At 45.2% G+C, this 15869-nt stretch overlaps 1 protein-coding gene across 7 annotated transcripts in view; it reads left to right on the top strand.

The window, feature by feature from the left end:
• The window catches only part of KDM4B (lysine demethylase 4B), a 94964-nt gene that overhangs the window by 41371 nt on the left and 37724 nt on the right, over nt 1-15869 (top strand). For all 7 annotated transcript variants that reach the window (XM_074565811.1, XM_074565816.1, XM_074565814.1 and 4 more), the window contains exon 8: nt 3624-3761. In XM_074565811.1, the coding sequence (XP_074421912.1) occupies nt 3624-3761 (138 nt within the window). The remainder of the gene's footprint in view (nt 1-3623; nt 3762-15869) is intronic.

Genomic DNA, 15869 nt, shown 5'->3' with positions numbered 1-15869 from the left:
TTATTACTTTTCTGCATGGCCTATCCATCATCTTGAGTGCTTTCTAATTTATTGTACGGATAATGTTGACAGCAGTGACATGGAGGACATACACTGTGGGCTTGAAATGAAGACACCAGGATGTAGATTTCCTGACAGAAACATAATCTTTCCGTCTTCTGAAGTTAGCAATCTACCACTCTGCTTTGATTTATGGAGCGGGCTGGGTGGGAGAATGCTCCGTGAGGCTGGGTACAGGCTGGACTTCAGCGCCTCTCATCCCGAAATACTGCAGAAGCTTCTTGGATTATCACACCAGTTTTTATTCTTTCTTTTTTTTTTTTTTTTAATTATTCTGCTAATGTCTGTTTACATTTTCTGTTTGGACCCATCCTTGGTGCGAGTTCTGTGAAATCTCTGCAGGCTCTGACCTGCTCTGGTTGGGAACAGTGACCATGAAATGATAGAGTTTTCGATTCTGCGAGAAGCAAGGAGAGGGGTCAGCAGAACTGCTACCTTGGACTTCCGGAGGGCGGACTTTGGGCTTTTCAGGAGCCTGGTTGACAAAGTCCCCTGGGAGGCAGTCCTCCAGGGCAAAGGAGCCCAGGAAGCCTGGATGATTTTCAAGAAGGAAGTCTTAAAGGCGCAGGAGCAGGCTGTCCCCATGTGCCAGAAGACAAGCCGTCGGGGAAAAAGGCCGGCCTGGCTAAACAGGGAGCTAGTGTTACAACTTAGGGAAAAAAAGAGGATCTATGGCCTCTGGAAGGAAGGGCAGGCCACTCAAGACGACTACAAAGAGGTAGTTAAGCTATGTAGGGAAAAAATCAGGAGGGCCAAAGCCCAGCTGGAGCTAAACCTGGCGTCTGTTGTCAAGGACAACAAAAAAAGCTTCTATAAATATATTAGCAATAGGAAGAGGACTAAGGATTATCTCTGTCCTCTAGTAGATGGGGCCGGCAACATAGTGACCAAGGATGAGGAAAAGGCTGAGGTACTTAATGATGTCTTTGCCTCAGTCTTCAGCAGTAGGACCAGTTGTTCCCTGAGCACCCAGACCCCTGAACTAGAAGACAGGGATGGGGAGCAGAATGAAGCCCCTCTAATCCAAAGGGAAATGGTGAGGGACCTGCTTCAGCACCTGGATGTGCACAAATCTATGGGGCCGGATGGGATCCACCCAAGGGTATTGAAAGAGCTGGCGGAGGTGCTCGCCAGGCCACTTGGTATCATTTATGAGCAGTCCTGGACAACCGGGGAGGTCCCAGCTGACTGGAGGTTAGCAAATGTGACACCCATCCACAAGAAGGGCCGGAAGGAGGATCCGGGGAACTACAGGCCAGTCAGTCTGACCTCGGTGCCTGGGAAGGTCATGGAACAGATCCTCCTCAGTGCCATTACACGGCACATGCAGGAGAACAGGGTGATCAGGCCCAGTCAGCATGGGTTTGTGAAGGGCAGGTCATGCCTATCAAACCTAATATCCTTCTATGATAAGGTGACCCACTTAGTGGATGAGGGAAAAGCTGTGGATGTTATCTACTTGGATTTTTGCAAAGCTTTTGACACCGTTTCCCACAGCATTCTCCTGGAGAAACTGGCTGCTCATGGCCTGGACAGGTGTACTCTTCGCTGGGTAAAAAACTGGCTGGATGGCCGTGCCCAGAGAGTGGTGGTAAATGGAGTTAAATCCAGTTGGTGTCCAGTCACAAGTGGTGTCCCCCAGGGTTCGGTGCTGGGGCCGGTTCTCTTTAATATCTTTATCAATGATCTGGATGAAGGGATTGAATGCACCCTCAGTAAGTTCGCAGATGACACTAAACTGGGCGGGCGTGTTGATCTGCTTGAGGGTAGGTTGGCTCTGCAGAGGGATCTGGACAGGCTGGACCGATGGGCTGAGACCAATGGTATGAGGTTCAACAAGGCCAAGTGCCGGGTCCTGCACTTGGGTCACAACAACCCCATGCAGTGCTACAGGATTGGGGCAGAATGGCTTGAAAGCAGCTCGACAGAAAAGGACTTGGGGGTGTTGGTTGACAGCCGGCTGAATATGAGCCAGCAGTGTGCCCAGGTGGCCAAGAAGGCCAACAGCATCCTGGCCTGTATCAGGAATAGTGTGGTGAGCCGGGCTAGGGAAGTGATCATCCCCCTGTACTCGGCACTGGTGAGGCCCCACCTCGAGTACTGCGTTCAGTTTTGGGCCCCTCGCTACAAGAGGGACATTGAGGTGTTGGAGCGTGTCCAGAGAAGGGCTACAAAGCTGGTGAGGGGCCTGGAGGACAAACCTTATGAGGAACGACTGAGGGAGCTGGGGTTGTTTAGCCTGGAGAAGAGGAGGCTGAGGGGAGACCTTATCACCCTCTACAACTACCTGAAAGGAGGTTGTAGAGAGATGGGGGCTGACCTCTTCTCCCTGGTGACAAGTGATAGGACGAGGGGAAACGGGTTCAAGTTACGTCAGGGGAGGTTTAGATTAGATATTAGGAGACATTTTTTCACTGAAAGGGTTATTAAACATTGGAATAGGCTGCCCAGGGAGGTGGTGGATTCACCATCCCTGGAGGTGTTTAAAAAAAGGGTAGATGGGGCACTGAGGGACATGGTTTAGAAGTGGCTCTTGTCAGGGTAGGCTAAAGGTTGGACTCGATGATCTTAAAGGTCCCTTCCAACCTCAACAATTCTATGATTCTATGATTCTATGGTGTGAGTGAGGGCTGGTGGGAAGGAATCCCGATGGAGATGTTTGGCATGTGACTGCTAGGAAAGGTCTGTCAGCGCTTCTGGGTTGGAAAGACAGGGAAGGTCAAATTTTGCCTCTTTCCTAATCCCTAGAAGGGAGGTGCTGTCGCATGCTTGCTCGGAGAGCTGGAGTGGCAGGATTGCTCCAAGCGCGTTGTATCACCGCGAGTTGCTCTTAGGATCTGTGCTATACTGCAACAATTAAATTGCTTTTTTCCCCAGTGTCTTCTTTGCATAAGATTTAAAAAGAGAGTTTTCTAGAAGCATCGCAAATTGATTGACCTCTGATTACAGCTGTCATCTTCAGGGTTTTTAAACCTTATATTAATAATGTCCGTAATGCTTAGTGTTGTTTTAATTTTAATTAAGTAGATGAATGGTGGGCTGTAATTTTTAGGTTGTATGACTTATTGGTGAACAAACGGGAGTGAGACAGATAAATGTGAGTGGGGAAAGAGATGCAGTGAACGGTAACGTACTTTGGTAGGAGCCCGCAATGTAGAGTGCGTGCTAGGAGGGAAATCCAGTTTCCTTGGCTCCACTAGCGTGGTGGTGGGAGTGCAGGTTTGGACTTACCGTGAGCTGAAGTGGTCACTATCTAAAGATTTATTGATCTTTTGGAATGTTGCACCCTGCGACCCTTTTTGTAACTGGAGCCTCTGAGTCTAAATAGTTCAGTTCTTGTGGCCCCTTCCATCCATCGAACTGTCTTTTTTCCTTAGTAGAAATACTTCAGAGTTTCTGCAGTTAACAAGAAATTGTTCTGGGTTTAGCCAAGAGTTGGCAATGACTATTCTGCCTACACTCCAGTTGAGAGAGATTTAACCAGGGAATTTTTTTATAGGTCTCTGTTCTCAAGCTGCTCCTTCAACTGATGTGTGGGGTACCTCTTCCTTTCTGTTTTTCAGATCACCCAAGAAGCTGGAGAGTTCATGATTACGTTTCCTTATGGTTACCACGCTGGCTTCAATCATGGCTTCAACTGTGCTGAGTCGACCAACTTCGCCACTTTGCGATGGATTGACTATGGAAAAATGGCAACGCAGGTAGGTGTCTGTTGGGATGAAGGGTTATTTCAAACCGCTCACGAAATACAAAGGAACGAACGGGAGACGTAACCTTAGGAGCAAAATGGAAAGTGCCTTTGTTTTGACAATGTGCTCTTTCATTTTGCCGTGTTGCTGTTTTATGCCTGTTGATAATTTGTGTTATTTTGAGGGCATAGTAATGACTTTCTCAAATGCTAGATGGTCCGTACACCTTGTGAAGAGGTGGTTTTGGGACTAGTAAGTTAGGATTTGTTTTCTGATGCATCCAGACTGCATTTCACAGTGAATAAGGTGAGTGATGTAACTGAATACAATTCATTAGGTACACACTGAAGGGGAAGGAATAAGCTGGAAATACTTTTAAGTTTTAATAAGACTGTGGTGATAACCTTCTGAAAATATCTGAATTTCTCTAATCTATTCACTCACTTAAGTTTGAAGAGGAGAGTCATGCTGAAGTGACTTTGTGTGACTATTTCTCGTTGGGGCAAATTTCTTGGATGTTTTGTTACTTTTGACAGTTCTGAAGTCAGTGACGGTTTTCATGACAGCACGCGTACTGCATTCTCTTGTTTGTAAGTGTGAAGTGTAACTGATCAGCATGACTGATTCCATAGGATCTGTGAATTTTTAAATTGGGGATCAGTTCTACGTAGTCTTTGGGGAAAGGATAAATGATTACAGAGGGGGTAGCGTTTGAAAATTGCCCCAGATGTTCCTTTCCAGAGAGGCAAACTTAGTTTTCACTGTAGAATAGCATTTATAATATCTCCTTCGCTCATTTTTCTTGTCAGCTCACCTTAACTCTGTAGCTTTTGTAATGCATCCTAACGCTTTCTTCTGGACAAAACCAAGTCTGTTCAAAGTGGACTGCACGCACATCTGTGTCTCGGTCTGTGGAACGACGTGGTGATGTCTGGTTTTCCTTTGCAACGGTTTGTATTCTGAGAGCAGTAAACGGTAGATGATTACTGAATGGTGGCCCTGGGATCCTGCGGTCCTTGGCAGCCCCCTCTTCAACCTGACACCTTTTCGCTGTAATGCCTTCGGTCATTTTTGAGCTGAAACTTTCTGCACAGAATTATATTCAGTAGCGATCAAAGTTGTGTGTTAATCAGCCTGAGTGGCCGCTTTGTGACTAATGTGAGTCCCTTTTTTTTTTTTTGTTTCTGGAGGCTAGTGCCAGCGCTGGCACTGCAGGCTTCAAGGGAGCTTACAGAATCACAAAAAGACCCCATGCTGTTTCTTCCTATTTTTCCTTTTTAATAAGGGAACATCATTAACCCAACTAGAAAAGGAAGATGGTTGTCACCCCAGAGGACCTTTTTTCCTGAGTTTTCCCGTCCTTGGTATTCTATATCCCCCTCTCAGCAACTGCAGGCAGGCCGTCTTTGACTATCCAATGCCACAATAATTGTTGTCTGAGCAGCTCATCCCACGGAAAGCAAGCTCAGCCCATCGGGTTCCTGAAAGTGTCTGTCTTGTTGGTTTTTTTCAGGTAATGCTCAGCCCACAGTTTAAAGGACTCCACTGTTAGCCAACAGATTTGGCCTTCGAGCTCTCTCCTTTTCTAAAATAAAGAAATAGATTTTATTATTTAATTTCTGCAACTACAGTGGTATAAAAGGATCCTCTGGTGGGCGTGCTAATGGCTGGGCCATGAAATATAAAAATGAAATATGCCATGAAATATAAAATACACCAACTCACTGTGCCAGTGGGGTGACACCTCTAAATTGCTAGTAATGGCAACAGAAAAATCCTCATGCTGAAAAGTTATGTATTTGTCTTCTCTGTCCCCAGCAATAGTTCAATAGTGAACCCTCCGTTGGTGTTTGTAATCCCTTTGTGTCCCACCGAGGCCGTAGCCCAGACTCCGTGGCAGTAGCCGTGGCTCCGGGGCCGGGTGGAGTGGAGTTGTGCCTTTGAGTTTGTTCTGGAGTTAAAGGGATGGTAAGAAAAACCCAGAACTGTTAAGAGGCCTCAAAACAGCGTTAAGTGTCTTAAATGCAAAAATAGCCAAGCAAACTTGGTTTGAAAATTTTAAAAATCATGTTTGTCTGCTGTGACCTTGTATACCAGGTTTATCTGTAGCAAATGGTCATGGTATTATACCCCAGAAAATGGGGTTTATCATGGAAATTCTGACAGACCCTTAACTACAGCAGTGCCAGCAGGCACCACTCTAATATTAAAAGCAATTTTGGGTTCAGCCATGTGTTCACAAACAAGTGACATTTGGGAAGTGCAGTTTTAGATTGAGCCTCCATGCTTACATTGTTAAGCAGCGTAGCGTGAAATTACTGAACAAGCAGCATAGAGAGCTGTGAGCAAACCTAGGGAGAGAAAGTTGAAGTGTGGAAGGAGACGCCCAATTTATTTCCATTGCACTCGGTGACACTTGTCTGTTCAGAGATTTCCATTTAATATTGCCTAAACCACGCACTGCATACATGTTAATTAACCCTTTGATACCTTACTATCGGCTTCCAGATGAGGTGTGAATGCTGTTACACTGTAAGGGCAAAAGGTTTGTTTAAATCTCATTTTAAGTTAAACAGGGACTTAATGAAATATCAGCAGAGTGTGTGCACTCGAGCTGCCCGCACGTTTGTGGAGAGAGACATCCTGGAGTGTGTGATTTTTTGGTTAACTACTGCAGGTTTACTAAATTTTAAAAATAGGTATATTGATTTCTGTGCTCTCAGGGACAATTAGATTAGCCTTGCCCACATCAGAGCAGGGTTTTTTTTTCTTGTCACATACTCGTTTATAAAGTTCTTGGAAGCTCTCGACTGGGTGGCACTCTGCAGGTTCACACTCTTACCGTGCCGGAGCCGTCGGCTGGAAGGCGATCCATCTCCTTTCCTCAGGTTAGCAATGCGGATAGCTTGTCCTACCAGTACCCAGGAGATTGGTGACAAGGTAAGGTTCAAAATTAGCTAGTTGTAACGTTCTCCTGGACATCATCCTGGGGATGAAATTTGGATTCCGCTCTACTGAGAGTGATAGATGTCAACAGCGTAACGTAAGAGAGAGCTCGCGCAGGAAGGTAATGGCTCACCTCGGAGAAACATAGACAGAGCCGTGCTAATTGCCTGCCAGATGGAGGAGATGTTCTGCTAACCACAGCAGAACCTGCCGAGGCTATAAAAACCACATAATAACCAGGCTGAAGCTTAAAGATCAACTTCGTAGACATTGGTTCTGCTCTAATCGTAGAATAAGGATCAGCACTGGTGGAATAAAAAGCAATGGCAGCGGAGTTTTGGAGGAAACTGGTAGTGGGAAAATATGCTTGTATCTGTGTAAACTTGTAACCGGGATTTACAGGTGCTTAAAAATTCAAGTGGAAATTGGTTTGGTGAATACCCAAATGAATAGGTGAATACCCAAGTGAATAAACCAGCTTTTTGAGAAGCTAGTGAGAGGTTTTGGAGTCTCTTTCAGAACTGCTTAGGAGAAGTGGATGAGAAGGAACTGGAAGGGTGTATGTATAGCAGTAACTAGGGCATGATGCTGGGCTTCATGTCTTTAGAAGGAGGTTGTAACTGTTGCTGACACTTAGCCTCTTATTGTAAGAACATACTGACCAGAACTTCTTTATTAACTAAATATAGGGCCAATACACAGAGATACATTTGTGCCTTCATCTGTGCCAGATGGCTCAGGTGGGCCATTTGAGAGCTGGTGGCTTTTGGCACATGTGTTACCACAAACGTTCAGCAGAATTCTTTGGTTCATCTCTAGGTTTGCCCTGGTCTTGTTTGAGCTTTTTAGTTACAGCAGGTGCCAGCCTGGATTTGCTGGTCCCTCTAATAATTGCTCCTCCAGCCTCAGTGCTGAGTGCTGGTGTGTGACAGACAAAATTCATGTCATCTCTCATGATGTGTATAAATCCTCAGGACTGATTACTCTCTATTCTTAGCAAATGTCAATCTCCTTAGGTTCAGAGGAAGGGTATAACATTCTCCTTTACTTCACGTCTTTAATTATATGGTGGTGCACCACTGGGAAATAGATGTCTTGCCTACAGCTGGACATTGTGCCCAGAAGTGTAAGAATTAACAGCTCTGTAACTGTTATCCCATTTATTGTCAGTGTAAGTGTCTCCATCTGTCCTCAAGGAACCTTGTGTTGCAGCTGACTTCGTTCCAGTCAAGGTGACTTTGAGGCCAACCACAGCTTTCCTGTTCCACCTGATCTGTGGGAAACGCTCAGCAGGAACAGCACATCTGTCCCTCTTGTCTATGGGTGGGAGAGAGACCTTCAGTTCATCTTGGGGCTCCCATAGATAATCCCGGTGTGCTGTCACTAGGTCTTTCCAAATACGTGATGGGAATTCATTTCAGTATTCTTCGGGGAGATCAAACTCTGGCAGGGAATGCCTTCTTTTTTTCTTTTTTTTTTTCCTTAAGATGCAGTCCTGTTTGACTAACATGAGAATCAATCTGTCAGACTGTGCAAAGTAAAAAAAAAAGATCAAGAAGAAATGAGTTAAAAGGGTTTTTCGTAGCTTTGGAAATCCTGGCACAATATTTCAGGAGTCAGCTGTAATGCAAATACTCTGCTTTAGACCTGAACATTACTGGTCAAAAAATACATTTGAGTAGGGGTGGTTTTATTTCTAGATACTGTAGTTAATGTTTACCTGCATAGGCAGAGCCTAGAAAATTAGGGAGAAATATTTTCCTTTGCAGTCCATAGTTGGAGTTCTTCAGTCGTTTGTCTTCCATTAACTCTTCGTCGCGGTTGGTTTTTTTTCGATTTGGTTGTTGAAGAAGGCCTGGCGAGTGAAAGGCTGTGAATGGTAATTTTCACTCCTTACCATCAGGGTTTTTCTTCTTTTTGTTTTGCTACGTGAGCCTGCGGTTCCTTTCTGCGTTACTGGTTTGATTCACTTTGTTCCTGAAAACTCTTGGAGGCAACCATCAATGGACACAGGGTCTTAATAGCTGTGCGTTTGACTAAACAACCGTTTTAAACCCAAGTGTTTCAGTAGAGTGTCCTTCCTGAAGTCGAGGTGCTCTCTAAGTCTCCTGGTTTCAAAAAGACACTTTCAGAGTGTACAATTTTACAAGACATTCACGTGTACCTCACAGGTCGGCTTTTCTGTTTCTTTTGCAAAGTGGACTGGAAATAAGTGGATGGGAGGGGAACAATTTCTTGCACTTTCGTTTATATTAATAGCAGACACTCCTGGATGATAACATCTGTGTTACTATCGGTTGACATTTTCATACCTTCATTTTATCTCCTGTTTACTCCAGAGAGACTGCTGGAATTATCTATCTCAATATAAAATGGGGTCAAGTTGCCCTTCCTTCCCAAATCCTACATTTTTAGTTCTGAAATAAGTAACTTCCTCTCCTCCCGCGCAGTATTCCCGCACACCCTCTGCTCCGGCGCCGCTCGGTCCCGCTCTGCTGCTCCGTCCTTCCGCGGGGCAGAAGGGGAGGACACAAAAGACACCTCTGTTTGGATTTTACCGATGTACAAAGGCGTCTCCAAGAGAGGTGCCTTTTGGATCTCAGTCTTTTACATAGTTTATTGCTTCTGAACCCTCTCCTCACATTTTTTTTTTTGTTGTAATATTGGAATAACAGATCTCAAATTTACATTTGGAGTATTTGTGATTTAAAGTTGTCTAGCATATAATTTTCCTTGTAAAATTGGAGCTTACTTCTTACTGTTCAGGTGTTAGTAGCAGATTGTCTCTTAAAAGATGTCCTTATTTTCCAAGAAAATGAAATTCATGGGGTTTTTGCAGAAGCTCTGTGGTAATATTGTAAAATTGGTCTTTGAAGTAAGGGAAATCAGAATTGCATTTTTGCATTACTTTGCATGTATACCTTAACTGACTCTAATGAGACCTTTTAAACTTAGAATGCATAAAAAAGTCTATTATGGAATTGCATTTCCATAGTTTATTTTTGTCAGACAGATTCAAAATTGCTCTTGTACAAAATCTTTCACCTTTTTCTTTTTACTTATTTTCTTCTATTATTTGTAAACATCCCTAATACCTTACTCTCAACAAAGCACTGATTCTATGCAATAAAGAGGAATTTTTACAGTATTTTTCATGCTAAGGTGGAAAGGAGACAGTTATTTTTGTGAAACTGTCTGGAGTTTTGTTTTCTCAGCCCTCTTCCGAGATCCTCTTCAGAAGTACTGATTGGGAGGTTGCTTGTCATCATTTTTGTTAATGAAGAAAGGACAATTATATTTCTGTCAGCAGAAAAAACACACCCTGGGGGTTTCCAGGATTTCAGTCCTTGGGATGCCCGGCTGGAGCTGCACCCAACGACAGACGTCCGTGCGGATGGATGAGCGCTAAGCAGGAACCTGCTGGGAGCCTGAGGAGGCCCCGGAGATGCCGGGAGGGCTGGAGCCCCTCTGCTGTGGGGACAGGCTGAGAGAGCTGGGGGGGTTCAGCCTGGAGAAGAGAAGGCTCCGCGGAGACCTTCCAGCCCCTGCCAGTCCCTCAAGGGGCTCCAGGAAAGCTGGGGAGGGACTCTGGATCAGGGAGGGGAGCCATGGGACGAGGGGGAAGGGTTTTGCACTGACAGAGGGGAGATTGGGATGAGATATTGGGAAGAAATTTTTCACTCTGAGGGCGGTGAGCCCCTGGCCCAGGGTGCCCAGAGAAGCTGTGGCTGCCCCATCCCTGGAGGGGTTCAAGGCCAGGTTGGACGGGGCTTGGAGCAACCTGGGCTGGTGGGAGGTGTCCCTGCCCAGGGCAGGGGGTGGCACGGGGTGGGCTTTAAGGTCCCTTCCCACCCAAACCAGTCTGTGATGCTGTGATCTTGCCTATCCCTTCTGGATGTCCTGCCCTTGAGAACGGGCATCTGAGGGACTACGTCCAGAATGTAATGATAAACCGTTAAGGACAGCAAATGGGACGTTTCTGCCTTGGGGCAGGTGTCTTCAGGCAGCTCAGCCTCCTTCTCTGCTCAGTGTTTGGGGTAACACTTGGAGCGCTGAACTGGGAAGGATCTGGTTTTTTTAACACAGATTTTTTTTAAACAGACTAGTCCTTTTTCTGCTACTCAGCCTAATTTACATTAGGTTAATTACTGCAAGGTGTAAAGCATGCTGTTCTTGACTTTTTGAATGCTGCTTAGTAATGACTTTGCCAGCTCAGGGTGACTCTCCAGGAGCCTGTGACGGAACCTGCCGGCTCTCTGGGGTGGAAAGCCGCCCCGAGCCCGTGCTGTCCTGGTGCTGCCGCGTTGACAGTCTCCCATTCTCTCCCTGCCTCGCTAACCCTGTGATTTATAGCGCGGAGGTTGTGGTGTGCTTTGTGGCCGCAGTAAATAGCGATGTGAAGAATGTGCTCCCTGCAGCTTATTCGTTCGGCTTCTCTGTCACCCGGGAGTCCCTGATAAAGTCTCCGAGCCCCAATCATTCATGTGTCAGAGCGGAGGCTTAAGGGTCATCTGGCTTTGGGGATGCTGGTGTGGCAAGGCCATCAAAAATCCCTCTTAAAAGCTGCCGTAGCATTGTGCGTTCCTGTCCAGCTGGTGCTGCTCCGTCACGATTGCTTCAGGGGTGGCACATGGGAGCGCAGACAGGAGGAAAGCAGAGCAGGCGTACTTCCACCTAGGAATAAATAACTAAATAGTGTGTTCTGTTCTGAATTGCGGAAACGGTGGACTCTGAAAGGCAGTGTAGAAGTTTAAGTAGTTGTGAATTGACATTACGCTTTCCCGTCAGGTACTTTCCTTTTGATGTCCTCCACAGAGATTCCTTTTGCCTCGACAACGTTTTTCACCCTTCTGCCTCTTCGCTTTGTGCATGAAGAACACTTTAAAAATAAAGCCCACTATTTGTTATAGAGCATTGAGAATAGATTGCTTATTAACAGCCTCTTTTATTTATTTTTTTTTCAGCTCCATTTTACTTCATTATTTGCCTTTCCTGATAGTCATGCTTCTAATTTTCTTCCAGCTTGCTTCCCTGGTGGCAGTGAGCGGCTTCAGGGTTTTCCTGGGGTGGCTCAGAGCTGGGCGCTTCCTAATCTCAGCCATCAGGATTCACATCTTGCTCCTGCTCGGTGCTCACCGGGCTCTGTCACTGCTTCCGAAATACCTGCAGGTGGGCCTAGATTATTCCAGGGAAGAGACAGAAGCGCTGTATTTGGTGTGCAGTTTTGCAGAGGGGTCTCGATTGCTGTTTCCTCAGCAAGGAGGAACATCTTGCCTCCTTTATTTATACATCAACCCTCCCTTCGTTCTAAGTTGTAACATTTGGAGTTGCAAAAAATATATTCCAGCTTCGTATCCTTTTGAAAAATGTTACTGAAGAACACTTGTTATTAGCAGGGGAAAGAATTTCATTGTGCGCTAGGAGCAAATCTTGGGCTGTCACTTTAGACACCGACACTTCATATTGCACCAAATGTAATTATTCATGTTTCTGCAAACTGCCTGTAGATCTCGGTTGTCGTACACAGACAAGGGATACAAAATGGTGGATTTTACTACTTCATCTCTTGGTTTACGGGTGTGTAACCCAGCACAGCGTTTGCTTTGCTTTTTAAAAGAAATGAATAAAAAGCAGACGATCAAACAGGAGGATAAAAGGATAACTTTAGTCACTTAGCAAGAGTTGTCTCGTGGGGCTGTCACTTCAGAGCTGTAGATCTTCCCCACGCCGCGTCGGTTCGTGCTCGCTGCTTGCTTCACGCGTGACCTGCTGAAGTGACACGCTGTCTGCCACCCAGAGAGCGCGCTGGTGGGCTTCTCTCGCCCACCGCAAGTCTTGTGATGCAGAAGAAATAATACCTTGGGATAAGCTCAGAATGATGTTCGCTACATCATAACCACTGGATAAAAGTCTTATTTTGTTTATCCCTGGTGCTGGAAGGAGTCTGTCAAAACAGGACTGGTTCTTCATTGAACCCCCCGCCTGGCGTGCTGCCGGGAGCACTGAATTCCCTTCTGTGCTCTTTCAGCCTTATCGGAGACACGGACCTCGGGACCCCCCCCGAGGTGATCCTCCCCCCGCCCCGCGCTGTGGTGGTGTTCGTCCTGCAGCAATGAGGATTGCGTTTATTTGAGATAGATTCGGGAGTCGTCGGCATCCTTACAGGTGCGGTCTACAGAATAGGCAAAGATAAAAAAGAATTCTGGCAGAGGTTGCAAAATAGCTTTGCCAAAAAAGAAAAAAAAAAAAAAGAAGAAATAATCTCTATGTGACGTATCAGCAGAAGCCTGATGCCAGTTGGGATAGGTTGTTATTTTATTTGCCTAAAACAAAGCATGTCACATAGCATTTTATATCTTGAACCAGAATCCTTGTTCAGAATGGAGAGGAGCGGGGTAAATCTGACTCCCCAGCTAACGCCACTTGCCCGACTCCTCTGCCCACAGCAACCGGCGCGGAAGCTGAGGAAGCAAGTTAAGGAAGCTCACAGACAGCGTGCCCTGCAGCCGGGGACCGGGGGAGGCCTTGGAAATCTTCACCTAATTGTTTTGTTTATGAAACTCTGTAGAGGATTTCCAGTGGGTTTCCTAATGAACTGGTTTGTTGTTGAGACTTAGGGCAATGCTGGTAATTACGCTAGAAACAGGGGGTCAAGACTCATCTTCTTTCCCACAAGCTTTCAACTACCAACCATTAAACACACAAACTATCCATTTTATGTTCTTCTCGTCAGTTTTAACTCCTCATTTGCTTGTGGAATACCTGCCACTCCTCTTTCAGGCACTTTGCCATTTGCGTGCCTTTGTCACGTTTGAAGCCTTGGCTGTCAGCGTTGGCGTCGATGTCCAGGGTCCCAGCGGAAACGGAGCCTTGGGCTGAGTGGAAGGAAGATTAACCCGGAGCCCAGACGGGTTTGTTCTGTTGTACTGGGTAACTAGGTCTCAAGTAAGACTTATGTAATCCGGTAACAAACTGGATAGCTGTTTAGGAGTATTGTACTGGGAGGACTTGGTGTTTCTCCCAACAGCTTGAACTTTATACCTTGTCCAGGGAATTTATGGAGAGGAGTTCAGGATAGCTGTCTGCGTCAGCAATACGTGTTCCTGGAATATACGGCAAGAATTTCTTATCTGCCTTTTGAATGTAACCATCTTTCTTTCCCAGTAACTTGCTTTTAGGCTTCATTGTTACGAAAAAGCGGTTAGAAAAGCTTTAAGCAAAGATTGTGGTCTGGCATTTAATGATGGCATAATAGCTGCAAGAACTTCAACTTTGAGCGTGTTGGCTTTTCTTACATTTAAATTTCCATTAAGGCAAAGCGGGAGGCCAGCTGAGTCTTACACAGCTGCGCAGAGGGCCCCGATCTCATCTAAACGTGAGGGGCTTTTCCAGGAGAACCAGAGGTGCCAATTTACATACATCATTTTTGTGACTGTTTCTACTTAAGGAGAAGGGTTATTTTACATTAACTTTTTATATGTTATGAAACAGATGGGTTCAGTTTAGTGTTAATATCTTGGAAGTGAGGGAAATATCCTTACAAAAATGACACTGAGGGTTGAGGTTGAATGGGGCTGCATTTTTCTATATATAATTTCATTTTATTACTGCAAGGAGACAGTCTTTTTATTTGGCTGTTATTTTATATAGACCTATTAGTGTTTTTATTTTAAAAAAATTGCAAATAAGATAACGGTTACGCATTCAGTAGCCACAAATTTCCCACTATAGGTCTTTGAGTTATAATTGATGAGACAGGGTTCCTGGTGTGGTCAGATATTTTGCCACAGTCTCCAACTTGAGTAGCAGATAATAAAATAATAAATAGAGGAAGAATGTTGGGTTTCTGTGTTTGAAAAGCGTTCACTGGGTGTATTTCCTCATAGTATTTTCGTATATGCTTAGATTGTAAGTTGCCTTTGCATGTTCTTATCCCGTATGGTGAACAAGGTCATTAGCTTATGAAAAAGGAGAGATAAGGCCAGGAAAAGCCTTCAGAAAATGGAACTAATTAAGTTCCTGCGGATTTGGTGAATACGGAGGCTCCTCTTGGCTTCTTGCAGTTCTGGGTCTCACAACCCTTGTAACCCTAAAACTGGTTTGATTTTTGTTTTGGTTTTTCCCACACCCATTTTCAGAACTTGCAGTTGACCCTTGGACATCCTGGTTATGAATATTCTGTTGTTTGTTCTGTTTATTCTGTCGCTCTGGCAGCCTCGCTGTTCCTGGTCTGGCTACCAAGTGGGCGACCATAGGGCAGAGACATGAAGATATTTGATTAGATCTCAGAGTTCCTTACATTTCTCAGCTGTCATTTTGACCTGACAGGCGTATCCTTCATGTTGCCGTTTAGTCACGGTCTGTGCTTTGGGTGACCCCATCGCTCTTAAATCTTTCGCAGGTTTACTGGTACGTGGGAGTCCTGTGAGTACCTGGATCGGGGCTTCATGGTTCGGTTTTGCCTCACATAAAGGAAATGAGGTTTCGTATCTCGCCTTAGTGGGGGTGTTTCAGTGTAGGCATGTAACTTTTATTTTTTGTGTTTCTATAAAGTTCTATAATGGAATATGAAAGTGTTAGAATATGAGAGGGGAAAACGGAATATGGAAGGACGTGTTCTGCAGCAATGAGGATGGGGAGAGGCAGCGGGGGGGGCGTAGGCATAGTGTCTCCTAGGAAATACGTGTGTTTATGACCACAATTAAATGCTTTGAAAGAAATATGACCGTATATGGAAGGGGAGGCAATAGGTGGAAATGGATACTGTTGACAGGGAACCACAGGCTTGCTATTTTTGACCTGCTGTAATGGAATACGGCAGGTAATTAATTGCAAAGGAAATTTCTTGCCCTTCTGTACCCACTTTCTCCTCCCTCTCCCAGCCATCACACACACGCACATTCCCTCTTGCACTTGTACTGGAAGCGTCTGCTGTATTAAGCAGTGTCAGAGGGAAGGGTGTGGGAAAATACCCTGGCCATTACGGGAACGTGAATGTGACACAAGTGCAGCAGCTGAGGAAATACAACTGCGTGGTTCAGAAGGAGCCCCAAAGGAAAGAAGCTTTGTAAATTATTCATGGTTTCTAGTGTGAAAGCAATAAAATTAAATTAAAATTGAAATATAAACATCCATCACGTTAGATTTGTGTAAAGAAATGAACTTGGCCACGGC

The sequence above is a fragment of the Larus michahellis genome, chromosome 23 (assembly GCF_964199755.1).
Source record: "Larus michahellis chromosome 23, bLarMic1.1, whole genome shotgun sequence".
NCBI lineage: Eukaryota > Metazoa > Chordata > Aves > Charadriiformes > Laridae > Larus > Larus michahellis.
The sequence above is the reverse complement of the archived record's forward strand: the minus strand, read 5'-3'. Positions and strand labels throughout refer to the sequence as shown.